The sequence below is a fragment of the Polyodon spathula genome, chromosome 51, assembly GCF_017654505.1.
Source record: "Polyodon spathula isolate WHYD16114869_AA chromosome 51, ASM1765450v1, whole genome shotgun sequence".
Taxonomy (NCBI): Eukaryota; Metazoa; Chordata; class Actinopteri; order Acipenseriformes; family Polyodontidae; genus Polyodon; species Polyodon spathula.
The window spans coordinates 169,323-196,207 of NC_054584.1; the positions used below are offsets into that span (position 1 = coordinate 169,323).

At 56.1% G+C, this 26,885-nt stretch overlaps 3 protein-coding genes across 4 annotated transcripts in view; all 3 read right to left on the reverse strand.

Annotated features, from left to right (window-relative positions):
- Positions 1-1,435: 1,435 nt before the first annotated feature.
- LOC121306921 (potassium/sodium hyperpolarization-activated cyclic nucleotide-gated channel 1-like) lies at positions 1,436-15,958 on the reverse strand. Its single transcript, XM_041238946.1, has 9 exons — positions 14,203-15,958; positions 11,530-11,959; positions 10,333-10,494; positions 8,345-8,563; positions 6,516-6,696; positions 6,273-6,414; positions 5,221-5,273; positions 4,454-4,618; positions 1,436-3,982 (listed from the first exon to the last, which is right to left on the reverse strand). Exons 1-9 carry the CDS (start codon positions 14,952-14,954, stop codon positions 1,686-1,688), a joined length of 4,401 nt encoding a protein of 1,466 aa, XP_041094880.1. The 5' UTR covers positions 14,955-15,958; the 3' UTR covers positions 1,436-1,685.
- Positions 15,959-18,101: 2,143 nt separating this feature from the next.
- On the reverse strand, positions 18,102-24,181 carry pklr (pyruvate kinase L/R). Of its 2 annotated transcripts, none has more exons than XM_041239070.1 (11): positions 24,094-24,181; positions 22,460-22,636; positions 22,151-22,242; positions 21,883-22,014; positions 21,485-21,671; positions 20,894-21,164; positions 19,606-19,756; positions 19,357-19,509; positions 19,075-19,241; positions 18,782-18,963; positions 18,102-18,474 (listed from the first exon to the last, which is right to left on the reverse strand). In XM_041239070.1, the coding sequence occupies exons 2-11, from the start codon at positions 22,608-22,610 to the stop codon at positions 18,368-18,370; spliced, it is 1,593 nt and encodes a 530-aa protein (XP_041095004.1). In that variant the 5' UTR covers positions 22,611-22,636; positions 24,094-24,181; the 3' UTR covers positions 18,102-18,367. The 2 variants fall into 2 exon arrangements, with proteins under 2 accessions (XP_041095004.1, XP_041095003.1); XM_041239069.1 differs by lacking the exon at positions 24,094-24,181 and adding an exon at positions 23,001-23,104.
- Positions 24,182-24,425: 244 nt separating this feature from the next.
- LOC121306922 (cytochrome P450 11B, mitochondrial-like) overlaps positions 24,426-26,885 on the reverse strand; it is a 3,123-nt gene continuing 663 nt past the window's right edge. Inside the window, exons 2-6 of the mRNA XM_041238947.1 lie at positions 25,941-26,116; positions 25,422-25,588; positions 25,145-25,223; positions 24,849-25,043; positions 24,426-24,556 (exon numbers count right to left, since the gene is read on the reverse strand). Coding sequence (XP_041094881.1) covers positions 24,434-24,556; positions 24,849-25,043; positions 25,145-25,223; positions 25,422-25,588; positions 25,941-26,116 — 740 coding nt within the window. The 3' untranslated portion in view covers positions 24,426-24,433. The remainder of the gene's footprint in view (positions 24,557-24,848; positions 25,044-25,144; positions 25,224-25,421; positions 25,589-25,940; positions 26,117-26,885) is intronic.

Below are 26,885 nucleotides of genomic sequence, written 5' to 3' on the forward strand. Positions count from 1 at the left end.
CTGAGCAGCGGAAGCACAGAGAGGGGGGTGCAGTCCAGTCAGCGCGGGGCTGAGCAGCGGAAGCACAGAGAGGGGGGTGCAGTCCAGTCAGCGTGGGGCTGAGCAGCGGAAGCACAGAGAGGGGGGTGCAGTCCAGTCAGCGCTGGGGCTGAGCAGCGGAAGCACAGAGAGGGGGGTGCAGTCCAGTCAGCGCAGGGCTGAGCAGCGGAAGCACAGAGAGGGGGGTGCAGTCCAGTCAGCGCGGGGCTGAGCAGCGGAAGCACAGAGAGGGGGGTGCAGTCCAGTCAGCGCGGGGCTGAGCAGCGGAAGCACAGAGAGGGGGGTGCAGTCCAGTCAGCGCGGGGCTGAGCAGCGGAAGCACAGAGAGGGGGGTGCAGTCCAGTCAGCGCGGGGCTGAGCAGCGGAAGCACAGAGAGGGGGGTGCAGTCCAGTCAGCGCGGGGCTGAGCAGCGGAAGCACAGAGAGGGGGGGTGCAGTCCAGTCAGCGCGGGGCTGAGCAGCGGAAGCACAGAGAGGGGGGTGCAGTCCAGTCAGCGCGGGGCTGAGCAGCGGAAGCACAGAGAGGGGGGTGCAGTCCAGTCAGCGCGTGGGGCTGAGCAGCGGAAGCACAGAGAGGGGGGTGCAGTCCAGTCAGCGTGGGGCTGAGCAGCAGAAGCACAGAGAGGGGGGTGCAGTCCAGTCAGCGCGGGGCTGAGCAGCGGAAGCACAGAGAGGGGGGTGCAGTCCAGTCAGCGCGGGGCTGAGCAGCGGAAGCACAGAGAGGGGGGTGCAGTCCAGTCAGCGTGGGGCTGAGCAGCGGAAGCACAGAGAGGGGGGTGCAGTCCAGTCAGCGCAGGGCTGAGCAGCGGAAGCACAGAGAGGGGGGTGCAGTCCAGTCAGCGCGGGGCTGAGCAGCGGAAGCACAGAGAGGGGGGGTGCAGTCCAGTCAGCGTGGGGCTGAGCAGCGGAAGCACAGAGAGGGGGGTGCAGTCCAGTCAGCGTGGGGCTGAGCAGCGGAAGCACAGAGAGGGGGGGTGCAGTCCAGTCAGCGCAGGGCTGAGCAGCAGAAGCACAGAGAGGGGGGTGCAGTCCAGTCAGCGCGGGGCTGAGCAGCGGAAGCACAGAGAGGGGGGTGCAGTCCAGTCAGCGCAGGGCTGAGCAGCGGAAGCACAGAGAGGGGGGTGCAGTCCAGTCAGCGCAGGGCTGAGCAGCGGAAGCACAGAGAGGGGGGTGCAGTCCAGTCAGCGCAGGGCTGAGCAGCGGAAGCACAGAGAGGGGGGTGCAGTCCAGTCAGCGCGGGGCTGAGCAGCGGAAGCACAGAGAGGGGGGTGCAGTCCAGTCAGCGCGGGGCTGAGCAGCGGAAGCACAGAGAGGGGGGTGCAGTCCAGTCAGCGTGGGGCTGAGCAGCGGAAGCACAGAGAGGGGGGTGCAGTCCAGTCAGCGCAGGGCTGAGCAGCGGAAGCACAGAGAGGGGGGGTGCAGTCCAGTCAGCGCAGGGCTGAGCAGCGGAAGCACAGAGAGGGGGGTGCAGTCCAGTCAGCGCGGGGCTGAGCAGCAGAAGCACAGAGAGGGGGGTGCAGTCCAGTCAGCGCGGGGCTGAGCAGCGGAAGCACAGAGAGGGGGGTGCAGTCCAGTCAGCGCAGGGCTGAATGCGGCGTGATGCTGGGAGTGGGGGGGAGGCCCTTGGCGTGTTGCTGGCGTGTTCTTCACATGCGGGAGGGCTGCTGTTTGCTGCTGCCTCCCGGCACCACAGAGCTCAGACTCACAGGGGCTAGAGCAGCAGAGCCAGGGGCGGGAGTGGGGGTTTGTGGGGAAGGTGTGGAGGATTGTGGGATAGCCTTGGCGCTGGTGGAGGAATGGGAGACAGCAGGAGAGGATTGTGGGATAGTCTTGCTGCTGGTGGAGGACTGGGAGACAGCAGGAGAGGATTGTGGGATAGCCTTGGCGTTGGTGGAGGACTGGGAGACAGCAGGAGAGGATTGTGGGATAGCCTTGGCGCTGGTGGAGGACTGGGAGACAGCAGGCGAGGATTGTGGGATAGCCTTGGTGCTGGTGGAGGACTGGGAGACAGCAGGAGAGGATTGTGGGATAGCCTTGGCGCTGGTGGAGGACTGGGAGACAGCAGGAGAGGATTGTGGGATAGTCTTGCTGTTGGTGGAGGACTGTGGGACAGCAGGAGAGGATTGTGGGATAGCCTTAGCGCTGGTGGAGGACTGTGGAACAGCAGGAGAGGATTGTGGGATAGTCTTGCCGCTGGTGGAGGACTGTGGGACAGCAGGAGAGGATTGTGGGATAGTCTTGCCGCTGGTGGAGGACTGTGGGACAGCAGGAGAGGATTGTGGGATAGCCTTGGCGCTGGTGGAGGACTGGGAGACAGCAGGAGAGGATTGTGGGATAGTCTTGGCGCAGGTGGAGGACTGTGGAACAGCAGGAGAGGATTGTGGGATAGCCTTGGCGCTGGTGGAGGACTGGGAGACAGCAGGAGAGGATTGTGGGATAGCCTTAGCGCTGGTGGAGGACTGTGGAACAGCAGGAGAGGATTGTGGGATAGCCTTGGCGCTGGTGGAGGACTGGGAGACAGCAGGAGAGGATTGTGGGATAGCCTTGGCGCTGGTGGAGGACTGGGAGACAGCAGGCGAGGATTGTGGGATAGCCTTGGCGCCGGTGGAGGACTGGGAGACAGCAGGCGAGGATTGTGGGATAGTCTTGGTGCTCATGGAGGACTGGGAAACTGAGGCATGGGGGGAGGGGGTGAGAGGAGGAGGAGGAGGAGGAGGAGGAGGAGGAGGAGGAGGAGGAGGAGGAAGCTGCTGTTGCTGTCCACTGACTGAAGGACCCGTGCTGCCTGACGTGCCGGGAGGGGTGCCCGACAGCATGCCTGCGCTGCCCGCACACCTCCTGGCCAGCGGCCCCCCAGGAGCGACGGAGGGAGACTGGGGGTTGGAGGAAGGGGAGGAGGAGGAGAAGGACGTGGAGAAGAAGGAGGGGGGTGGCAGGTAGAAGGAGGACAGGAAGGGGGCGAGGCTGCCCCCGGAGGCCTTGCGGCTGTACTGCGAGTGGCTGCGGTCCAGGAAGCACTGCAGCGGCTCCGGGTGGCTCTGCCGGGAACCAGGCTGCTGGAGCTGCCCCTGGGAGCCCCTGTGAGGCAACGAGGGCTGGGAGGCGGAGAGGAGCCGGCCGTCCCGAGACAGCCTGCCGACCGCCCCCGCCAGCGCCCCCTGCTGCTGGGGAGTGGAGCTGCCGCTGATGCTGCGGCCCGTCTGCCCGTGCGAGGGGGGGGCGGGCAGGGCCCGGAAGCTGGAGTGCAGAGTCCTGCCCCCTGGGGGCCGGCGCTGCTGCTGCAGGAGGGAGGTGGAGAGAGAGCTGGCTCGAGTCTGGGACAGCGGGACTCGGGGCTGTTTCTGAGGCTCCTCTCCCCTGCCTCTCTCCCCGCCCCGGCTGGGAATGGGAGGAGGAGGAGGAGGAGGGGGGGGACTCGTGGGAGGAGGGAAGGGGGAGACCCCCGGCTGGTTCTGGGAAGAAGTGGACGACACAGAACCGGACTGGGATCTGGAGGAGTGTGCTGGAGGGGGCGCCCCCCCTCCCCCTCCACTCACAGCCCCCAGAGAGCTGATAGAAGCCGGGCGGGAGCCTGAGGCTAGATTAGGGTGAGACCTGGGAGGTAGGGGGGGTTTGCCAGCCTGGGGATCCTGCTGCTGGAAGAGGCTGGAGGCCGGGGAGGGAGGGGAGCCCCGGGGCGGGGGGGGCAGGTAGATCTGGTGCTGGGGGTGCGTCAGGGCGATGGCCACGCTGGTGGTAGCGGCGGCTGTCTGGAGCGGCGCGTGGACCAGGGGCGCCCAGATGACTGTTCGGGGGGCAGGCCGGTCCTCGGCGGTGTGTGCCGCCATGTCCTGGTCGTGCTTCATGATCTGATGGACGATCTCGCTGTCGCAGGAGCCATACCCCCGCACCCCCCCGCTCGGGTCTGCAGAGCCGGTCCGCAGCAGGAGGGAGTTCTTCTTACCTGGAGCAAAGAATAACAGGGGTGTCAGTTACATCCGACCACAGACCATTACAGACAATTACAAACCATTACACACCAGTACACACCATTACACACCAGTACAAACCATCACAGACCATTACACACCATTACAAACCATCAGAGATAATATGCTTTACTGGACCTCTCTGTGCTTTACAATGCTTCCCTATGCTTTAACAGACCTCTCTGTGCTTTACAATGCTTCCCTATGCTTTACCAGACCTCTCTGTGCTTTACAATGCTTCCCTATGCTTTACCAGACCTCTCTGTGCTTTACAATGCTTCCCTGTGCTTTACCAGACCTCTCTGTGCTTTACAATGCTTCCCTATGCTTTACCAGACCTCTCTGTGTTTAGTATGCTGTCCTGTGCTGTGCTGTGCGGTGCTGTGCTGTGCTGTACTGTGGGACTCTGTTGTAAGTGGGGGAGGTGCCGTGGCTCCGTGGCTCACCGATGCGGTCCAGTCGGTCCACGGCCACGTTCTCAAAGGCTCTCCTCATCATGGGGTGCTCCTCCAGCACCTCATTGAAGCTGTCCACGGAGAGGGAGTAGAGCCGGCAGTATGTATCAGCACGAACGCTGGCCGTGCGACGACCTCGAGTCAGCAAGCAGATCTCTGAGAGAGGGGGCCAGATTTTAGAACATCAGACAGTTTGGCTTTCTTGTTGTCCAAGCACAGAGACACAGACAGACAGACACAGTCCCACTGTCCCACACAGTCAGACAGACACACAGACACAGTCTGACACACACTCCCGCACACAGACAGACTCACACACAGTCCCGCACACAGACAGACTCACACACAGTCCCGCACACAGACAGACTCACACACAGTCCCGCACACAGACAGACTCACACACAGTCCCGCACACAGACAGACTCACACACAGTCCCGCACACAGACAGACTCACACACAGTCCCGCACACAGACAGACTCACACACAGTCCCGCACACAGACAGACTCACACACAGTCCCGCACACAGACAGACTCACACACAGTCCCGCACACAGACAGACTCACACACAGTCCCGCACAGACAGACACCACACACTCCCGCACACAGACAGACTCACACACAGTCCCGCACACAGACAGACTCACACACAGTCCCGCACACAGACAGACTCATTGCCTTCATACTGCTACAGTGATCCACAGTGACAAAGTCAGACCTAAACGCGCTTTCCTTCCCTCACACGTCTTGTTATTACTCCTTGTGACGACATGATGGACACGCCCACACAGTCCGCCCACACAGGGCGGACTGAACAGGAGACAGGTCCCACACAGATCTTAGGGAACAACAGCGCTCCCGCACACAGACAGACTCACACACAGTCCCGCACACAGACAGACTCACACACAGTCCCGCACACAGACAGACTCACACACAGTCCCGCACACAGACAGACTCACACACAGTCCCGCACACAGACAGACTCACACACAGTCCCGCACACAGACAGACTCACACACAGTCCCGCACACAGACAGACTCACACACAGTCCCGCACACAGACAGACTCACACACAGTCCCGCACACAGACAGACTCACACACAGTCCCGCACACAGACAGACTCACACACAGTCCCGCACACAGACAGACTCACACACAGTCCCGCACACAGACAGACTCACACACAGTCCCGCACACAGACAGACTCACACACAGTCCCGCACACAGACAGACTCACACACAGTCCCGCACACAGACAGACTCACACACAGTCCCGCACACAGACAGACTCACACACAGTCCCGCACACAGACAGACTCACACACAGTCCCGCACACAGACAGACTCACACACAGTCCCGCACACAGACAGACTCACACACAGTCCCGCACACAGACAGACTCACACACAGTCCCGCACACAGACAGACTCACACACAGTCCCGCACACAGACAGACTCACACACAGTCCCGCACACAGACAGACTCACACACAGTCCCGCACACAGACAGACTCACACACAGTCCCGCACACAGACAGACTCACACACAGTCCCGCACACAGACAGACTCACACACAGTCCCGCACACAGACAGACTCACACACAGTCCCGCACACAGACAGACTCACACACAGTCCCGCACACAGACAGACTCACACACAGTCCCGCACACAGACAGACTCACACACAGTCCCGCACACAGACAGACACACACTGTCTCCGCACACAGTGCTGAGACACGCGCACACACAGTCCCGCACACAGACAGACTCACACACTGCCACTGGCACACAGACAACTCACACTGGGGTCCCGCGCTGCTCAGACAGCACACGGCCGTCACGAAGCTGGCACAGGGAGACAGGGGACAGTCGAGACACGCGGCAGCTCAACCTGCTTCTACTAGAGAGGGGGAGAGAGGGGACAGGAGAGACGGGCTGCTCACCTGGGAGAGGAGGAGGGAGAGAGGGGAGAGGGAGACAGCTGCTCCTGCTTGTACTGGAGACACCCAGACAGGGGACAGTGAGACACCCGCTGGGCTTGTACGGAGGGGGGGGGGGGCTGACAGGGGGGCTCCTACCTCTTTGAGGGGGTCGCTCAGCTCTCCCAGGATGTTCTCCTCGTCGAACATCTTGCCCTGGAAGCGATGCTCGTAGTACTCGTGGATGCGTTGCCGCATGTCTCCGGGGAGCTTGTGAAATGACATGTACTGCTCCACCTGCTTGTACTGGAGACAGGGAGACAGGGGACAGTGAGACACGCGCTGCTCCACCTGCTTGTACTGGAGACAGGGAGACAGGGGACAGTGAGACACGCGCTGCTCCACCTGCTTGTACTGGAGACAGGGAGACAGGGGACAGTGAGACACGCGCTGCTCCACCTGCTTGTACTGGAGACAGGGAGACAGGGGACAGTGAGACACGCGCTGCTCCACCTGCTTGTACTGGAGACAGGGAGACAGGGGACAGTGAGACACGCGCTGCTCCACCTGCTTGTACTGGAGACAGGGAGACAGGGGACAGTGAGACACGCGCTGCTCCACCTGCTTGTACTGGAGACAGGGAGACAGGGGACAGTGAGACACGCGCTGCTCCACCTGCTTGTACTGGAGACAGGGAGACAGGGGACAGTGAGACACGCGCTGCTCCACCTGCTTGTACTGGAGACAGGGAGACAGGGGACAGTGAGACACGCGCTGCTCCACCTGCTTGTACTGGAGACAGGGAGACAGGGGACAGTGAGACACGCGCTGCTCCACCTGCTTGTACTGGAGACAGGGAGACAGGGGACAGTGAGACACGCGCTGCTCCACCTGCTTGTACTGGAGACAGGGAGACAGGGGACAGTGAGACACGCGCTGCTCCACCTGCTTGTACTGGAGACAGGGAGACAGGGGACAGTGAGACACGCGCTGCTCCACCTGCTTGTACTGGAGACAGGGAGACAGGGGACAGTGAGACACGCGCTGCTCCACCTGCTTGTACTGGAGACAGGGAGACAGGGGACAGTGAGACACGCGCTGCTCCACCTGCTTGTACTGGAGACAGGGAGACAGGGGACAGTGAGACACGCGCTGCTCCACCTGCTTGTACTGGAGACAGGGAGACAGGGGACAGTGAGACACGCGCTGCTCCACCTGCTTGTACTGGAGACAGGGAGACAGGGGACAGTGAGACACGCGCTGCTCCACCTGCTTGTACTGGAGACAGGGAGACAGGGGACAGTGAGACACGCGCTGCTCCACCTGCTTGTACTGGAGACAGGGAGACAGGGGACAGTGAGACACGCGCTGCTCCACCTGCTTGTACTGGAGACAGGGAGACAGGGGACAGTGAGACACGCGCTGCTCCACCTGCTTGTACTGGAGACAGGGAGACAGGGGACAGTGAGACACGCGCTGCTCCACCTGCTTGTACTGGAGACAGGGAGACAGGGGACAGTGAGACACGCGCTGCTCCACCTGCTTGTACTGGAGACAGGGAGACAGGGGACAGTGAGACACGCGCTGCTCCACCTGCTTGTACTGGAGACAGGGAGACAGGGGACAGTGAGACACGCGCTGCTCCACCTGCTTGTACTGGAGACAGGGAGACAGGGGACAGTGAGACACGCGCTGCTCCACCTGCTTGTACTGGAGACAGGGAGACAGGGGACAGTGAGACACGCGCTGCTCCACCTGCTTGTACTGGAGACAGGGAGACAGGGGACAGTGAGACACGCGCTGCTCCACCTGCTTGTACTGGAGACAGGGAGACAGGGGACAGTGAGACACGCGCTGCTCCACCTGCTTCTACTGGAGACAGGGAGACAGGGGACAGTGAGACACGCGCTGCTCCACCTGTGGGCTCCTCTGGCACGCCGTGGCTCTGGCTCACCTTCTCTTGGTACTGCCGGCGCGAGGAGTCCAGTGACTGGATGAGCGCCGTGGCGTGGCCGATGAACATGGCGTAGCACGTGGCCCCCACGATCATGCTAAGCATCGTGAGCCACAGGTCTGTCATCCCTTCAGGGGCCTGAGCGCCATAACCAATACACAGCATGTGACTCATCGCCTTGAACAGGGCGTAAGAGTACTGACTACTCCAGGAATCATTCTGGGAGAGAGAGAGAGAGAGAGAGACAGGGAGAGAGAGAGAGAGACAGAGACAGAGAGAGAGGAGAGAGAGAGACAGAGAGGAGAGAGAGAGAGAATGAGAGAGAGAGAGAGAGGGGGGAGAGAGAGAGAGAGAGAGACTTTGAACAAGGGGTAAGAGTATTACATACTCCAGGAATCATTCTGAGAGAGGGGGGGAGGGAGAGGGGGAGAGAGGATGATAGTTATTCTGAGGCAGGGAGGGGGAGGGTCAGAGAGCTGCACATCATGTGGCTCATCAGAACGTCGCGTGACGCGATGGCTGTCTGCGTGTCATGATAAGAAAATCAAACTCAATGCTTGCAGGCAGAAGATTGCAGACAGTGCTGTGTTCAGCTGTGAATGTGAATACACACACAGTAGATCTGTGTTGTCTCTGTGAGGATCTCTGTCTATAGCTGTGTGGTTGAATCTCAGTTAGATGCTGTGCTGTGTTTTGCTCTGAATGGAGGGACTCGTCCTCGAAGCTCTTGCTGGTGTTTCAGTGCTTCTCCCCTGCTGTGTAATTCCAGCCTCCCTGCAGAGACTTGCTCTTTACTATTCTCACATTTCAAACAGCAATTCATTCAAAATAATGAAACAACAAACAGCTGGGCCAGGCGTTTCCCTTTCCTCTCCTCTCCTCCTCTCTCCTGCACTCCCTCCCCTCCCCTCCCCTCTCCCCTGTGACTCACTCCCCCTCTATCCTGTGTGTCAGTGCCAGTGTGTGCCAGTGTGTGTGTGTCAGTGTGTGTCAGTGCCAGTGTGTGCCAGTGTGTGTCAGTGCCAGTGTGTGCCAGTGTGTGTCAGTGTGTGCCAGTGTGTGTCAGTGTGTGCCAGTGTGTGTCAGTGCCAGTGTGTGCCAGTGTGTGTCAGTGCCAGTGTGTGCCAGTGTGTGTCAGTGTGTGCCAGTGTGTGTCAGTGTGTGTCAGTGCCAGTGTGTGTCAGTGTGTGTCAGTGCCAGTGTGTGCCAGTGTGTGTCAGTGCCAGTGTGTGCCAGTGTGTGTCAGTGCCAGTGTGTGCCAGTGTGTGTCAGTGTGTGTCAGTGCCGTGTGTGTCAGTGTGTGTCAGTGTGTGCCAGTGTGTGTCAGTGCCAGTGTGTGTCAGTGTGTGCCAGTGTGTGTCAGTGCCAGTGTGTGTCAGTGTGTGTCAGTGCCAGTGTGTGCCAGTGTGTGTCAGTGCCAGTGTGTGCCAGTGTGTGTCAGTGTGTGCCAGTGTGTGTCAGTGCCAGTGTGTGCCAGTGTGTGTCAGTGCCAGTGTGTGCCAGTGTGTGTCAGTGTGTGCCAGTGTGTGTCAGTGCCAGTGTGTGTCAGTGTGTGTGTCAGTGTGCCAGTGTGTGTCAGTGTGTGTCAGTGCCAGTGTGTGTCAGTGTGTGTCAGTGTGTGTCAGTGTGTGTGTGTGTCAGTGTGTGTCAGTGTGTGTCAGTGCCAGTGTGTGTCAGTGTGTGCCAGTGTGTGTCAGTGCCAGTGTGTGTCAGTGTGTGTCAGTGCCAGTGTGTGCCAGTGTGTGTCAGTGCCAGTGTGTGCCAGTGTGTGTCAGTGTGTGCCAGTGTGTGTCAGTGCCAGTGTGTGTCAGTGTGTGCCAGTGTGTGTCAGTGCCAGTGTGTGTCAGTGTGTGTGTGTGTCAGTGTGTGCCAGTGTGTGTCAGTGCCAGTGTGTGTCAGTGTGTGCCAGTGTGTGCCAGTGTGTGTCAGTGTTTGCCAGTGTGTGTCAGTGCCAGTGTGTGTCAGTGCCAGTCCGGTTCTCTGCTCACCACCATGTTGTTAATGGAGACCCAGCAGTCCTCGGGGAACTCCTGCAGCATGGGCACCAGGAACTGCAGGCAGCCGTCCCAGTGGCAGAGAAGAAGCATCATCCCAATGAGATTCACGATCCGCACCATTGCACTGGCCAGGTCATAGGTCATGTGGAAGATCTGCGCACACACAGACACACGCACGCAGAGACACGCACACACACAGACACACAGAGACAATGTTGCTGCTGTTAATACACTAATAAGTGGTGAGAAATTTTATATATACAGGTATATATTTATTTTTATTTTTTTTGTATTTAGAACAGCAATAAAAGTGGGCCCAGGGGGAAATGCTGCTGGTCCTAAAAAAACAACAGAACAAGAAAAGGAGTGTGAAGGAAATCCTTTAATCTGAGAGGAAGCCTTGCTAATGAAACCAGCCCTTGCTAATGAAACCAGCCTTGCTAATGAAACCAGCCTTGCTAATGAAACCAGCCTTGCTAATGAAACCAGCCTTGCTAATGAAACCAGCCCTTGCTAATGAAACCAGCCTTGCTAATGAAACCAGCCTTGCTAATGAAACCAGCCTTGCTAATGAAACCAGCCCTTGCTAATGAAACCAGCCTTGCTAATGAAACCAGGCCTTGCTAATGAAACCAGCCTTGCTAATGAAACCAGCCTTGGGATTTCAATCAGCGAGAGACAGGTGGCCTCCGCCTGGAACACAGAATATTCTTCTGGGTTTTTTTTTTTTGTGGCACGGAGGTCGAGTCCAATCCTTTACTCTGCAGAGTGGATTTAAAAGCTGAGTGTCTGCGCTGTAGATCATCACTGTGAAACCATTCCCGGGGGGGTGAGAGCCATCGTCAGCATGAAGGGGGGAAAACCCCTTGGGTCTCTCAGGCAATCCCTCCCAGACTGTCAGTTCACTACAGTATATACACACACACACACACACACACACACACACACACACACACACACACACACACACATATATATATATATACATATACACACACACACATATATATACATATATACACACACACACACACACACACATATATATACACACACACATATATATATATATACATATAGGAGGCGGCTCGGTGTATCAGTGACTAGAGAACAGGGGCTTCATGCCAGGAGTCTCTCTCTCTCCCCCTCCCCCCCCTCCTCCCCCCTCTCTCCCCCCCTCTCTCTCACCTCTTCCCACTGGTGGATGTAGCGAATGAGTCTGGAGATCCTCAGTAAACGCAGCAGGCTCAGTATCTTGGTGAAGCGGACGATGCGCAGGGCTCGGGCGGTGCGGTACATCTCCGAGTCCACGTGCGTCTCCAGGTCCACCACCAGGAAGATGTAGTCCACGGGGATGGAGGAGACGAAGTCCACGAGGAACCAGCTCTTCAGGTAGTGCATGCGGATTTCGCGAGGGTCCAGGATGATCTCTGTGTTGTCCTCCTTCACGATGCCCGTGCGGAAGTTCAGCACCAGGTCCACGAGGAACAGCGTGTCCGAGACCACGTTGAAGATGATCCATGGGGGCGTGTTCTCGTCCTTGAAGAAGGTGATGCCCACGGGCAGAATGATCAGGTTCGCGACCATCAGGAAGAGCATGATCAGGTCCCAGTAAAACCTGCAGAGAGAGAAGGGGAGGAGAGGGGAGGGGAGAGAAGAGGAGGAGAGGAGAGGTGAGGAGGGGAGAGGAGGAGAGAGGAGGGGAGAGGTGGAGAGGAGAGGAGAGGGGAGTAGAGGAGGAGAGGCGAGGAGAGAGGAGGAGGGGTTAGGAGGAGAGAGGAGGGGTTGGGAGGAGAGGAGAGGGGAGGAGAGAGAGATTCAATATGTTAACGTAACATTATTCAGCAGGTTTCACTGGACTTGATGAGTGACCGAGGGAGTGTGTGCCAACACCAGTAAAGACTTCCAGGTGAAGACGTCCTCCGCTGGCCTCGAGTTTCCCAGGGGCTCAGGAACGGGTGACAGCCCGGGCAGCAGAGCGCGCTCCAGTGCTCGTAAATCACCCCCGCTGTGCTGAGGCGGCAGTCTCAGCTTTTACACAGAGGGTCGGTCAAGTGATTTGCAAGCCTCTCTCGGGGGATTAAGTCAGTGTTAATTAGCTAATGCGTGTGTGTGTGTGTTCTCAGTGCCACTCCACCGGGCTGAAAACATGCCTTCATATTTACCATTCGGCTCAACTTGTTCCAGTTTTAAACCAGTGCTCCCTGCTCGCCTGTCTCTCTCTCTCTCTGTCTCCGAGAGGTGTGTTTAATCAGTTTACACATAAAAGATTTCCTTTCTTTTTTCCTTTCCTTTTCTTTCTTTTCTTCTTTTTCAAGAAAGAAAGAAAGAAAGAAAGAAAGAAAGAAAGAAAGAAAGAAAGAAAGAAAGAAAGAAAGAAAGAAAGAAAAAGAAAGCAAGCCTCGTCTGTGATTCAGCACCTTGGACAGCGGCGCTGGCTGCGAGCGCTATCCCTCTCTGCGAGCGCTATCCCTCTCTGCGTCTCTCCCGCTGCATGTTGAAGCCTCGGTCTCTGTTGAAGCTGGTTTGTGTTTTTAGAGCTGATTTGCGTGGCGCTGCTGCAGATTCGCTCGTCAGTGTGCAGAAATGCTCAAGCACTCAATGAAGCCAGTCGCGGGGTCTCACTGTATGAACTGCAAGGCGAGTCTCGCTGGGGTATTAAACACGATGATGTCTAGCGCCTGCCCTGTGCTCTGTAGCTGCCTTTGTGTTTTGCACCTGCTCCCCCCTCCCCTCCCCCCGCAAGCCGAGACCAGCCACCGGAATGTAATCACAGCACAGCCTTCTAGAAACTGCCGCGCTGTGAGCGGCGCTGACTGGCAGAGATCAGGACAGACTTGGATCACTCTTCAGTAGATCCCCCCTGTCCCTGTCTCTGTCCCTGTATCTGTCCCTGTCCCTGTCTCTGTCTCCAGTGAGAGATAGCTGAATCCTCTGGCGGATAATGAAACCGTCGGGCTGTGTGACCTTGTGTGAAGAGAGTCATATATTTCACGTTTAGATCCCGTGTTATTATAAATCACACTCTGTTACTAAATAAAACGTGTGCGTGTGTGTGTGAGTGTGTGTGTGTGTGTGTGTGTGTGTGTGTGTGTGTGTGTGTGTGTGTGTGTGTGTGTGTGTGTGTGTGTGTGTGTGTGTGTGTGTGTGTGTGTGTGTGTGTGTGTGTGTGTGTGTGTGTGTGTGTGTGTGTGTGTGTGTGTGTGTGTGTGTGTGTGTGTGTGTGTGTGTGTGTGTGTGTGTGTGTGTGTGTGTGTGTGTCAGTGTGTGTGTGAGTGTGTGTGTCAGTGTGTGTGTGAGTCAGTGTGAGTCTGTTATTAGAATTATAAACCAGCACCAACATCGCAGAATGATTACTGAACTACCTGCAATGGGATTATTATTATTATAATTATTATTATTATTATTATTACTCTTCTTTGTAGTCTAGTAATAATAATAATAATAATAATAATAATAATAATAATAATAATAATAATAATAGGTTGGTAATCCCTTTGTTCGTTATTATGAGAGCGTTGACGCGTTTCGTTGGCCGCGTCACACAGCAACACAATCCCTTAACATTACTCGTGAAATAGACCCTCCCTCCCCAGCCAAGAAAGAGACCCCCCGCTACTACACATCCTGCGCATGCGCCTCCCGACAAGCCGGCAACACATCTACCAGCAGGGGGGGGGGGGGCATGCGTTACAACCTGACCCCTGGAAAAAAAGCACATGCTATAATATTCTTAGGAATAATAACAGTGCTACCGATTCTATTAATCAGAGTAAACTGAAACACTCTGCTTTCCACGCGGAGTACCCCAGAACCCCCCCCCCGGTCTATAGGATGCAGATGGCTGGCACCCCCCCTTACCTGAAATCGCTGTAGGGGTGAATAATCCAGGAGCCGGCAGATTTAACCCTCTCCTGCTCGAGTTCCACCGCCTTGTGGCTCCCGAACATCCGCAGGGAGAACTTGTTGACCCCGGGCTGCAGCATGGCAGCGAATTGCCTCTGCATGTACGTGGACTGGTTCGAGTAGCTGTAATCCTCCGCCTCCGCCTCGGCCCCGGCCGGGACGATCTGATCCGGGATGGCCGCACCCCCGCTGGACGCGATGCTGGCTCGGGTCGCCCTGGTGAAGCCCACGCTCCTCTGGGAGATGGGCTGTGGGGGTGACGAGGATTGCTGGTGGCGGAGCTGGGCAGAGCCCGAGGCGGGGGAAGACGCGGCGGTGATCCTGAAACGAGAGACCGGCTCTCTCTCGGTTGATCCCTTCACCGAGTGCTCCTGTCTCTGGCTGGCAGAGTCTTTCTTGGCGGCTGCTTCGCCGCCGCTGCTGCCCGTGCTGCCCCTGCCGCCTCTCCGGCCGCCGCCTCCGCTGCTCATGCTGACAGAGTCCCCGGCCGGGCATCGCCTCCCTACCGCCTCTCTGCCCGCTCCCAGTTCAGTCTCTTCCATTTCCCAGTCCGGCGCGGCTGCTCGCCTGTAAACCAAAGACGACAGGCTGCCCTTTCCTCTCCGGTGCGATTCCTGGGGGGAACTGACAGCAACAACCGCTCCTCGGATAACGGCGCTGGCGCTAGGGGTCGTGCAGCCATCCTTACCGGCATCCCCTCCATCCATAGCGGGGGGCAGCCTGGTTAGCAGAGTGCGTGTGTGTGTGTGTCAGTGTGTGTGTGTCAGTGTGTGTGTGTGTGTGTCAGTGTGTATGTGTATGTGTGTGTCAGTGTGCGTGTGTACGTGTGTCAGTGTGTGTTGGTTTGGAATGCAAAACAAAATCAGGTCCTTGGTTTTGCTTCAGGCTGTTCGGTTATAGTTATTTATAAGTATCTCCCTACCCTCCCAAATATCTTAGATTGTATATGGACCCTAGTCCCCTCGGTGTTGTTTTTAGCCTCTCTCTCTCTCTCTCTGGAATGGAAAGGTGACCCTATCTATCCTACGGCGCTTCTCCTGCTTTCACAATTTCCTTGTCTTCCCTTCAGATGCCCTTGCTGTCGCTGTGGATCGCCCTTCGTCGCACCGCTCGCCCGCTTCATCTTTGTCCCCTTTTTGTTGCGCTGCCTTTGATAACACGCGTTTTCACGAGATTGCTACCGACACTAGAAGAACGGAGAGTCCCGAAGCGCGACGGTCCAGCCCGTCCGGACGCTTTAAACCCATTTACTCAATTTCAAGGATTGATTGGGAGACCCGAGCACACGGCGCGCATCCCGGCTCTGTATACACAATATAACGCCACGGCAAAGAAACACCCTTCCGCCGCTTCTTCAGTCATCGTCTCCGATATGCGAGAAGCACCGAAATACTGAAACAGCTGAACACACAAACAAGATCGCTCCCAAGGCGTTCGCAGAGCAGGATCGAGGCGCCCTCCCCGCGGTTATGCGCACACGCACGCAGGCGCTATCGTGCTGGCAATACGGACCCCAGGTTTCACTGAGGTGTGCAGAAAAATAATAACAGTAATCGTGATGTTGCCATGGCAGCCGCGTGTATATAATCCGGGGAGCGGTGCGGGCCGGGCAGGGCTCCTTAGCAAAGACAGACGTCACTCCCAGCGACAGCACGCCTGCGAAAGGAAAGGATTATTAATGTGTACATCCACCCGGGACAGAGACACACGCAGGGAGAGAGGCAGGCAGGCAGGGAGACAGGGAGGGAGAGAGGCAGGCAGGCAGGGAGACAGGGAGGGAGAGAGCCATGCAGGCTCCTCCCTGGAGGAGAGAGGTAGTGCGGCAGGGAGACAGGGAGGGAGAGAGGCAGGCAGGCAGGGAGACAGGGAGGGAGAGAGGAGGGCAGGCAGGGAGACAGGGAGGGAGAGAGGAGGGCAGGCAGGGAGACAGGGAGGGAGAGAGGAGGGCAGGCAGGCAGGGAGACAGGGAGGGAGAGAGGAGGGCAGGCAGGCAGGCAGGGAGGGAGGGAGGGAGGAAGGCAGGCAGGCAGGGAGGGAGGGAGGCAGGCAGGCAGGCAGGCAGGCAGGGGAGACAGGGAGGAAGGTTCCCAGGCAGGCAGGGGAGGGGAGGGAAGAAGCAGCGGCAGGCAGGGCCAGGGGAGGGAAGGAGGGAGGCAGGCAGGCAGGGAGGGAGGCAGGGAGGCAGGCAGGCAGGCAGGCAGGGAGGGAGGAAGGCAGGCAGGGAGGGAGACAGGGAGGGAGGAAGCCAGGCAGGCAGGGAGGGAGGGAAGCAGGCAGGCAGGGAGGGAGACAGGGAGGGAGGAAGGCAGGCAGGCAGGGAGGGAGGGAAGCAGGCAGGCAGGGAGGGAGACAGGGAGGGAGGCAGGCAGGCAGGCAGGGAGGGAGGAAGGCAGGCCGGTGAACGAGTATAGTACGATGGGCTCTTCTTCATTGTGTTATTAGCTGTGGTGTATTAGTAGATTGGGGTTTATTATGATCGTTGTTTCTCGTTATTATAACTATTTGTTTGGTGGTGATAATTGCATTGAGTTTGAGGAGATAGTTTCAAGCTATTTAAACTGAAAGTCGATCCCTTCTCTGAGGGTAGCTTGATTGGTATTATTATTATTATTATTATTATTATATTTATTATTATTATTATTATTATTATTGGTTTATTTTCTTCCTTTCTCTTCACCTGTCCCGGGACTGACGCTGAAATCGAGCTCGCAGTTAAACCTGGGGCGAGATATCCCATGAGCAGAATGATCCCGGGTTCGAAAGGCATGTCAGACACACACAGGCTAAAATAATTGAATGTATTCAGTCTTGAACAAAGAGGACGACGCGGCGATCTGATTCAAGCATTCACAATCCTAACAGGTATTGACAGTGTCGACACACAGGGTGCTTTTTCAACCTGAAAAAAGAAACAAGGGCCAGGGGTCACGAGTGGAGATTAGAGAAAGGGGCATGCAGAACACAAAATAGGAGGCGCTTTTTAACACATAGTTACATAACCGAATAAAACACATAACCGAGTTTGATAAGAGAGGTCATTCATTTCAGTAACACGATTCATTTAATCCATTAGTTTCATCTACTGCAGCAATCACAGGCCTGATGAGAAATGTCCCGCAGAATGCATTATTAATATTAACTGCTCAGATCATTCTTTGAATAGATATTGCACTTGTGGGAATAACGAAGCTATATCAGGCAGCGGCGCGATGGCTTTTCTTTTTGACATTATTCTTGTCACACTGCACTCGAGTCTGGCGGAGATGGAAAAACTTTATTAATAATCCATTCATATGGCCGGATTTGGCGCTGAAGACAGGTACTGTGCCCGGCCACCGCGCCCGCAGAGTTACCGCAGGGCGGACGGCGCTGTGTTCTGCAGACCTTTGCAAATAGTTTGCGTGAACGCCGCGGAGTTTGAGGAGACACAATGTATTATTAACACACAATTTAAACACCCCGCTGTGTTTGATTTATAATCATACCCCTTTGTCTCGTTAACTGTGACTTTACTTATCTCTTAGACGCCCACTATTGGCCCATTAAAGATACACACACACACACACACACACACACACACACACACACACACACACACACACGCACAAACACACTGATACACACACACACACACGCAAGCACAGCGACACACACACACGCACACACACACACACACACGCACAAACACACTGATACACACACACACACACACACACACACACACACACACACACACACACACACACACACACACACACACGCACACACACACACACACACACACACACACACACACACACGCGCACAAACACACTGATACGCACACACGGACCGCAGGAAAAGGAAGGCAGCGACAGGCTGCAGCAGCGTTTTATTGACTGTACTACAGAGCAGAGTCTCTCTCACTGCGACTCTCACAGCAGGACAGAAGGTTTCATTCAGACTCGGGTGTTGAGACGCCAGGCTGTGCAGCAGCACCGTCAGTGTGCTGCGGACACGCCACTGTGAACGCAGGAATGGTTCAGGGTGCAGATCTGTTGGGAACAGCAAGAGTATTTTCTGGGAACGCCCCCCGGTGGACCCCAGGGGCCCCTGCGAGTCCGAGGGGAGGGCGTGGCCCCTAGGGGACGGTGACGGCTCTCATGATGTTGGTGTGCCCAGACCCCGGACTCCAGCCTGTCACCACAATCACCATGTCCCCGCTCCCGAAGAACCCCCTCGCCTTCCCTGGACAAAGAGGAGAGAGAGGGGCCGGGTTACATGACGTCACTGCAGCGCTCCGCAGCCCTCCACGTGGCTGTTAGCAAGAAAATACATTTAAAAATAAAACCATCGTGCTGGATGACACCCTGCTTCGATCCACTCTCACTACTTCACTCTCCGCTCTCAGTCACTCTGACTCCCCTCTCTCTCAACCTCATCTCCCTCCCTCCCCCTCTCTCCCATTCTCTCAACCCCCTCTCCCCCCTCTCTCTATCTCTCTTTTCCCTCCCCTCTCCTTCTCCCCCTCCCTCCCTCCCTCCCTCTCTCTCACCGAGCTCCATGCCGAAGTTCACTCTCTGGTCCACGTCGTCGGCCCACACCGGGCTGGGTGGATCCCGGACCAGCGCTGGGAAGATCCCTCGATAGAGGTGAGCCTGCCGGGCCAGCCTCTCGTTCCGGGTCACCGCGATGATCGGGGCGCGCGGGCGGTACCGGGACAGGAGCTGCGCCGACCTGGGCAGGAGTCGGGGGGGCTCAGTGTCTCAGTGGTGTGTGTAAACACAGTAATTGCCAGTAGTAAATGGAGAAGCAGCAATCTATTACTATACAGCTCCGCGCTCTCACCTGCCGGAGGTGGTGAGGACGATGATGGCTCCGGCGCTGCTCTTGAAAGATGCCTCGACGGCTCCGATGGCCGTGACCTCGGTGGGGTCGGAGGTCAGTGGGGTCAGGCGCCGCAGCTCCTCGAACTGCTGCTTGTGGAAGACGGCGGCCTCAGCTTCACGAGCGATCTGCAGGGAACCAGGGAACCCTGCCTGTCAGTGCCTGTCACTGCCCATCCCCTTTCATAACAACCACACACACTGATTTACACTCCCTCTCCCTCCCTCCCTCCCTCCCTCTCACCGAGTGCATCATGCTCACAGCCTCCACAGGGTACTCCCCCTTGGCCGTCTCCCCCGACAGCATGATGCAATCCGCTCCGTCCAGGACAGCGTTGGCGACATCACTTCCTTCCGCGCGTGTGGGTCGGGGCTTCTTAATCATGCTCTCCAGCATCTAAAACACGCAAAGGGTTAACAGAGTCTCCCAATGCTCCCAGTCCTACAACTCTCCCAGCCCCTCAGCTCTGACTCCTCCCCACGATGACCTCACCTGAGTGGCGCAGATGACAGGCTTCCCAGCGCTGTTGCATCGACCAATCATCATCTTCTGAGCCAGGAACACCTTCTCAGCAGGAATCTCAATTCCGAGGTCGCCGCGGGCAACCATGATGCCATCGCTGGCCTGCAGGATCTCATCGAACCTGTTAGAGAACCCAGAGGAGAACTAAAGCACCCGCCACAGCACTGTCAGCGAGGTGTAGGGCCCTCAAACCAAGTCTCCCGGTGCTCTCCTGGAACCAGCTTTCAAGCCACGCGTTCCTGAGTGTCTCAGGGTGTGTCTCAGTGTATGTCTCAGGGTCTGTGTGTCTCAGTGTGTGCTTCTGTGCCCGGTCCCTGCCCCTCACCTCTTCACCCCCTCGTGGTTCTCAGTGTGTGCCTCGGTGCCCGGTCCCTGCCCCTCACCTCTTCACCCCCTCGTGGTTCTCAGTGTGTGCCTCGGTGCCCGGTCCCTGCCCCTCACCTCTTCACCCCCTCGTGGTTCTCAGTGTGTGCCTCTGTGCCCGGTCCCTGCCCCTCACCTCTTCACCCCCTCGTGGTTCTCAGTGTGTGCCTCGGTGCCCGGTCCCTGCCCCTCACCTCTTCACCCCCTCGTGGTTCTCAGTGTGTGCCTCGGTGCCCGGTCCCTGCCCCTCACCTCTTCACCCCCTCGTGGTTCTCAGTGTGTGCCTCTGTGCCCGGTCCCTGCCCCTCGCCTCTTCCCCCCCTCGTGGTTCTCAGTGTGTGCCTCGGTGCCCGGTCCCTGCCCCTCACCTCTTCACCCCCTCGTGGTTCTCAGTGTGTGCCTCGGTGCCCGGTCCCTGCCCCTCACCTCTTCACCCCCTCGTGGTTCTCAGTGTGTGCCTCGGTGCCCGGTCCCTGCCCCTCACCTCTTCACCCCCTCGTGGTTCTCAGTGTGTGCCTCGGTGCCCGGTCCCTGCCCCTCACCTCTTCACCCCCTCGTGGTTCTCAGTGTGTGCCTCGGTGCCCGGTCCCTGCCCCTCACCTCACCTCTTCACCCCCTCGTGGTTCTCAGTGTGTGCCTCTGTGCCCGGTCCCTGCCCCTCACCTCTTCACCCCCTCGTGGTTCTCAGTGTGTGCCTCGGTGCCCGGTCCCTGCCCCTCACCTCTTCACCCCCTCGTGGTTCTCAGTGTGTGCCTCTGTGCCCGGTCCCTGCCCCTCACCTCTTCACCCCCTCGTGGTTCTCAGTGTGTGCCTCTGTGCCCGGTCCCTGCCCCTCACCTCTTCACCCCCTCGTGGTTCTCAGTGTGTGCCTCGGTGCCCGGTCCCTGCCCCTCACCTCTTCACCCCCTCGTGGTTCTCCACTTTGCTGATGATCTTGATGTGCCGCCCCCCCTCCCCCAGCGCCTCCCTCACGGCCGCCACGTCGGCTGCCTTGCGGATGAAGGACGCGAAGACCATGTCCACGCCCTGCTCCACGGCGAAGGCCAGGTCCTGCCGGTCCCTCTCCGACACCGCGGGCAGGTCCACCACCACACCCGGCAGGTTCACCCCCTTCCTGCTGCACAGCACCCCCCCATTCTCCACCTCCGTCTCCACATAGTCCGGGCCTGAGGGAGGGGGGGGGAGGAGTGTGTAAGTATGTGAGAGAGACTGTGTGTGAGTGTGTGTGAGAGTGTGTTGTATTGCAGTGTAGTGTGTTGCAGTGTATTGTATTGCAGTGTATTGCAGTGTATTGCAGTGTATTGTATTGCACTGTACTGTATTGCAGTGTATTGCAGTGTATTGTATTGCAGTGTGCAGTGTATTGTATTGTATTGTATTGCAGTGTATTGTATTGCACTGTGTATTGCAGTGTATTGTATCGCAGTGTATTGTAGTGTAGTGTATTGCAGTGTATTGTATTGTAGTGTATTGTATTGCACTGTACCGATGTGGAGGGCGCGCAGGGAGATGAGCCCGTCGTCCACGAACACGCGCCCCCCCACCCGCATCACCCTCGGGATGTTCTTGTAGTCGAGCCAAATCTGAGAGGCGTCCGTGCTGTCCCTCAGACTGTCCTGAGTGACCACACGCACCCGGGATCCCTTCACCAGCTCCACCTCCCCACCCTCCTCCTGCAGAGACAGAGAGACACAGAGTGACTCAGAGAGACAGAGAGAGAGACAGAGTGACACAGAGAGAAAGTGACAGAGAGAGAGACAGAGTGACAGAGAGAGAGAGAGAGAGAGAGAGAGAGAGAGAGAGAGAGAGAGAGAGAGAGAGAGAGAGAGAGAGAGAGAGAGTGACAGAGAGACAGTGAGATGGTGTGAGACCCCGTGCACTCACCCCCCTGACCAGTCCAGTCCTAATCTCTGGCCCCTTGGTGTCCAGCGCGATGGCGACGGGCCGGTAATACAGTGGCTCAGAGGACAGGCTCTCCACAGCCCTGCGCACGTTCTGAATGGAGCCAGCGTGGTACTGCAGGACAGGGAGACACGGGACATTGGGGGGCAGGGAGACACGGGACGGGGACAGGGAGACACGATGTTCTGTTTGTTTTGTTTTTGTTTTTAAATGCTTGAGAATTTGAAATGGAAGAGCGAGTTTCTCAGACCTCGTGGGAGCCGTGGGAGAAGTTGAGCCTCGCCACATTCATACCAGCCTTGATCATCTCCTGCAGCTTCTCCACCGAGCGAGAGGCTGGGCCTGGAGAGGAGAGGAAAGAGGAGAGAGGGGAGGAGAGAGGAGAGGGGAGGAGAGGAGAGAGGATAGAGTGGAGAGGGGAGTGAAGAGGGGAGGAGAGGAGAGAGGGGAGAGGAGAGGAGAAGTGGAGAGAGGAAGATTATACTGTGCTGTATTTCAGTGTATTGTGCTGTGCTGTGCTATGCTGTATTGTACTGTATTGCATTGCAGTGTCTCTCACCTATAGTGCACACTATGCTGGTGTTCCTGGCTGTGATCGGCTCCTGGTCGATGTCCAGCAGGCACAGGTGCTCCAGGAAGGTGTCAGCCATCGCAGCGTCCAGCTGCTGCCTCTGAATGAATGAATCCTGAGACTGAGACAGACCAGCCATGCTCTCTGAGTACCGACGAATACGAGCTGAGAGGAGAGAGGAGAGAGGAGAGACTGGAGTATAGGAAAGAGAGCTCCACTCTCCACGCTGCAGAGCGCTCTGGCGGTATAGGAAAGAGAACTCCACTCTCCACGCTGCAGAGCGCTCTAGCAGTATAGGAAAGAGAGCTCCACTCTCCACGCTGCAGAGCGCTCTGGCGGTATAGGAAAGAGAACTCCACTCTCCACGCTGCAGAGCGCTCTAGCAGTATAGGAAAGAGAGCTCCACTCTCCACGCTGCAGAGCGCTCTAGCAGTATAGGAAAGAGAGCTCCACTTGACAAGACAAAATGGTCCCAGTTTGAAAGATAAAGTAACTGGGAACACTGGTTTCTGGTTGGCTGTTTACTGACCTCCTATCATGTCCTCAGTCTGTGCCTCCCTCTCTCAATGTGTGTGCAGCAGTAGAGAGAGCTCTCAGTGTGTGTGTGTTGGTGGGTGTCTGAAACGGACTGCGTTTTCAATACTAGGACCTTCCTCCCTCTCTCCCTCTCCCCTCTCTCAGTCAGGCTGTGGGATTGTGTTGAACTCTGCTCTGGTTATTGATTAATGGATATTAATGATTGATCTGCCAGCTGCCCTTTGCTTCATTAAACACAGAGAGTCTGTCTGTCAGCACTGTCTCTGAAGTGTTACAGTGTGACTGCAGAGCAACAGAGCATCGCCCCCCAGTTCAACCCCCCGTCCTGCTGCACAGCCCCCATTTACCAGACCTGTCTGTGCTTTACAATGCTTCCCTATGCTTTACCAGACCTCTCTGTGCTTTACAATGCTTCCCTATGCTTTACCACACCTCTCTGTGCTTTACAATGCTTCCCTATGCTTTACCAGACCTCTCTGTGCTTTACAATGCTTCCCTGTGCTTTACCAGACCTCTCTGTGCTTTACAATGCTTCCCTATGCTTTACCAGACCTCTCTGTGCTTTACAATGCTTCCCTGTGCTTTACCAGACCTCTCTGTGCTTTACAATGCTTCCCTATGCTTTACCAGACCTCTCTGTGCTTTACAATGCTTCCCTATGCTTTACCAGACCTCTCTGTGCTTTACAATGCTTCCCTATGCTTTACCAGACCTCTCTGTGCTTTACAATGCTTCCCTGTGCTTTACCAGAAGAGGAGGGGGGGGGGGGGGGGGGGGGGGGGGAGGGTGGAGATCCATTTTTCATCCAGATAGACTTTAGTCCAGTTTCTGATTTCATTTAAACATATTTATTTATTTTCCCCGATCTGCTACCAAAACTAATATTGACCTTCCTCCCCTCGCAGAATCTCTTCCAGCACACCCTGAACTCTCTCTACACGCGCTTGCTGTGTTTCTACTGAAAACCACCACCCAATATAATAACAATAATAACAATAATAATAATAATATAATAATAAATAATCAATAATAATAATAATAATAATAATAATAATAATAATAATAATAATAATTAGGACACAAACCCTTTCTGGAACTTCAGTACGTTCTCTTGTGAAATAAAGACACTCCCCTCAGAAAACTAGGAAGAGAAAGAAACAGAGCGAGAGAGGGAGGGAGGGAGGGAGGGAGGGAGGGAGGAGGGAGGGAGCGTGTGTTGAAATCGTAGTTCGGTCGACTCGCTTTTCTTGGAGCGCTGCTGCCCTCCTGTGGTGACCGGGTGACACTGCAGCGGCTCAGTTTGTTTGTTTTCCCTCACACACGTCACAGCTGATCTCTACAGTGCAAGCAGGTTTTTATTGTGTCATTTTTAATACAACTTTTCAAAATGCAGAAACATAAACACACAACTCAGCATGCGGGGGTTCAGGGGTCAGGGGTCAGCAGGGTGAAGGTGATGGGGGGCGGGCTCTCGGGCTGCAGGATCAGGGTGTATTTCGTTTGGAGGTCAGCCTTCAACTTCACTTCCAGCTTGAAATTCTTCAAAATCTGTTAAAATAAATACAATACAGACAGATAGATAGATAGATAGATAGATAGATAGATAGATAGATAGATAGATAGATAGATAGATAGATAGATAGACAGACACTTCAGAACCTCTCGGAATGAACATTCTACTCTGACATCATCACAATGACATTGCCACGGAATCCTTGAGAGGAATACCCAGAGTGCAGCGTTTCCATGTCCTTCTACACGGCTGAACGAGGGTTTGCATTGATATCTACATTCATTTCTCAGTCATGTAAACCTTCTGTGAACCTGCAGAGAGACTCACGTGCATCAGGAACAGTTGCATCTCCATCTCTGCAATCCTGCGCCCCACACACTGCCTGGACCCAAACCCGAACGCCAGGGACCGGAACCCAGAGCCAGAACCAGAACCCAGCCAGCGCTCCGGCCAGAACCTCAGGGGCTCCGAGAACACACTGGAGCTGCGACCCAGAGGATACAAGCAGGCCTGGACCAGAGTCTGAGAGGGGAGAGGAGAGGGGGGGCAGATGGTAAGATGGTAAGATGTCTGTCTGTCTCTCTCTCTGTCTGCCTATCTGTCTCTCGGTCAGTCTCTCTCACCCCTGCTGGTATGTGGTAGTTTTGCAGGACGATGTCTTTCACAGGATATCGCTGGACTGAGATCCCCACTGGATACAACCTGAGAGAGACACAGAGAGTGAGACAGAGGTGTGTCTCAGTGCTATAAACACTGCCCTTCCCTCCTCCATCGCTCCTCTCCCTCCCTCCCTCCCTCCCTCCCTCCCTCTCTCCCTCCATCCCGCCTCCATCCCTCCCTCATCCCTCCCTCCTCATCTATAGAAATGGTCTCCCAGCTGAAGGCGCCCCTCTCTCTCACCTGAGTATCTCTTTGACCGTTCCCCTGAGGAGGGGCGCTGCTCGAAGTGCCTGGGCCATGTCGCCCTCTGCCTGCTCCAGGGCGTGCTGCACCTGCCTGCGCACCGAGTCCTGCACTGAGGGGGTCCGGGCGAGCTCGAAAAGACAGAACTGGAGAGGGACCGCCGTCTGAGAGAGGGGAGAGGAGGGGAGGGAGGAGGGGGAGAGCCGATACACAACACAGTCACATCAATTGATCAGTTTGTTTTTAGTTGAAGTGATGCTGTGTTTGATGTTATTCTTGCATAACTTGACAAACTGATTTTTCTCCACACTGCTCTCTCTCTCTCGCTCTCGGTCTCTCCCTCTCTCTCTCGCTCTGCCTCTCTCTCTCTCTCTCTCTCTCTCTCTCTCTCTCTCTCTCTCTCTCTCTCTCTCTCTGCCTGCCTGCCTGCCTCTCTCTCTCTCTCTCTCTGTCTCTCTCCCTCTCTGTCTCTCTCCCTCTCTCACTCTCAGTCTCTCTCTCTCTCTCCTCTCTCACCGTGTCCACTCCTCCTGCCATGAGCTCCGTGATGTTTGCTCGGATTCTCTCCAGGGGGAGCTCTCCCTTCAACAGCAGCTCTGCCAGCACCCCGGGGTACTTCCTGTCCAAGGCCCCGCCTCCTGCCGTGACATCACTGCGCAGCTTCCTGTAACCGCTCTGCACGCGCTCATCCGCTGAGAAAAAGAGGAAACCCAGCGATACAATTATACAACTACACAACTACACACAGACTCAAATCACACAGAGACTCAATCACACAGACTCACAGAGACTCAATCACACAGAGACTCACACAGAGACTCAAATCACACAGAGACTCAATCACACAGAGAGTCAATCACACAGAGACTCACACAGAGACTCAATCACACAGAGTCTCACAGAGAGACTCAATCACACAGAGACTCAATCACAGAGACTCACACAGAGACTCACAGAGACTCAATCACACAGAGACTCAATCACAGAGACTCACAGAGACTCACTCACACAGTCTCACAGAGAGACTCAATCACACAGAGACTCAATCACGCAGAGACTCAATCACAGAGACTCACACAGACTCAATCACACAGACTCACAGAGACTCAATCACACAGACTCACAGAGACTCAATCACACAGAGACTCACAGAGAGACTCAATCACACAGAGACTCAATCACAGAGACTCACACAGAGACTCACAGAGACTCTCACAGAGATCACACAGAGACTCAATCACAGAGACTCACAGAGACTCACTCACACAGTCTCACAGAGAGACTCAATCACACAGAGACTCAATCACACAGAGACTCAATCACAGAGACTCACACAGACTCAATCACACAGACTCACAGAGACTCAATCACACAGACTCACAGAGAGACTCACAGAGAGACTCACAGAGAGACTCAATCACACAGATACTCACTCACACAGACTCAATCACACAGAGACTC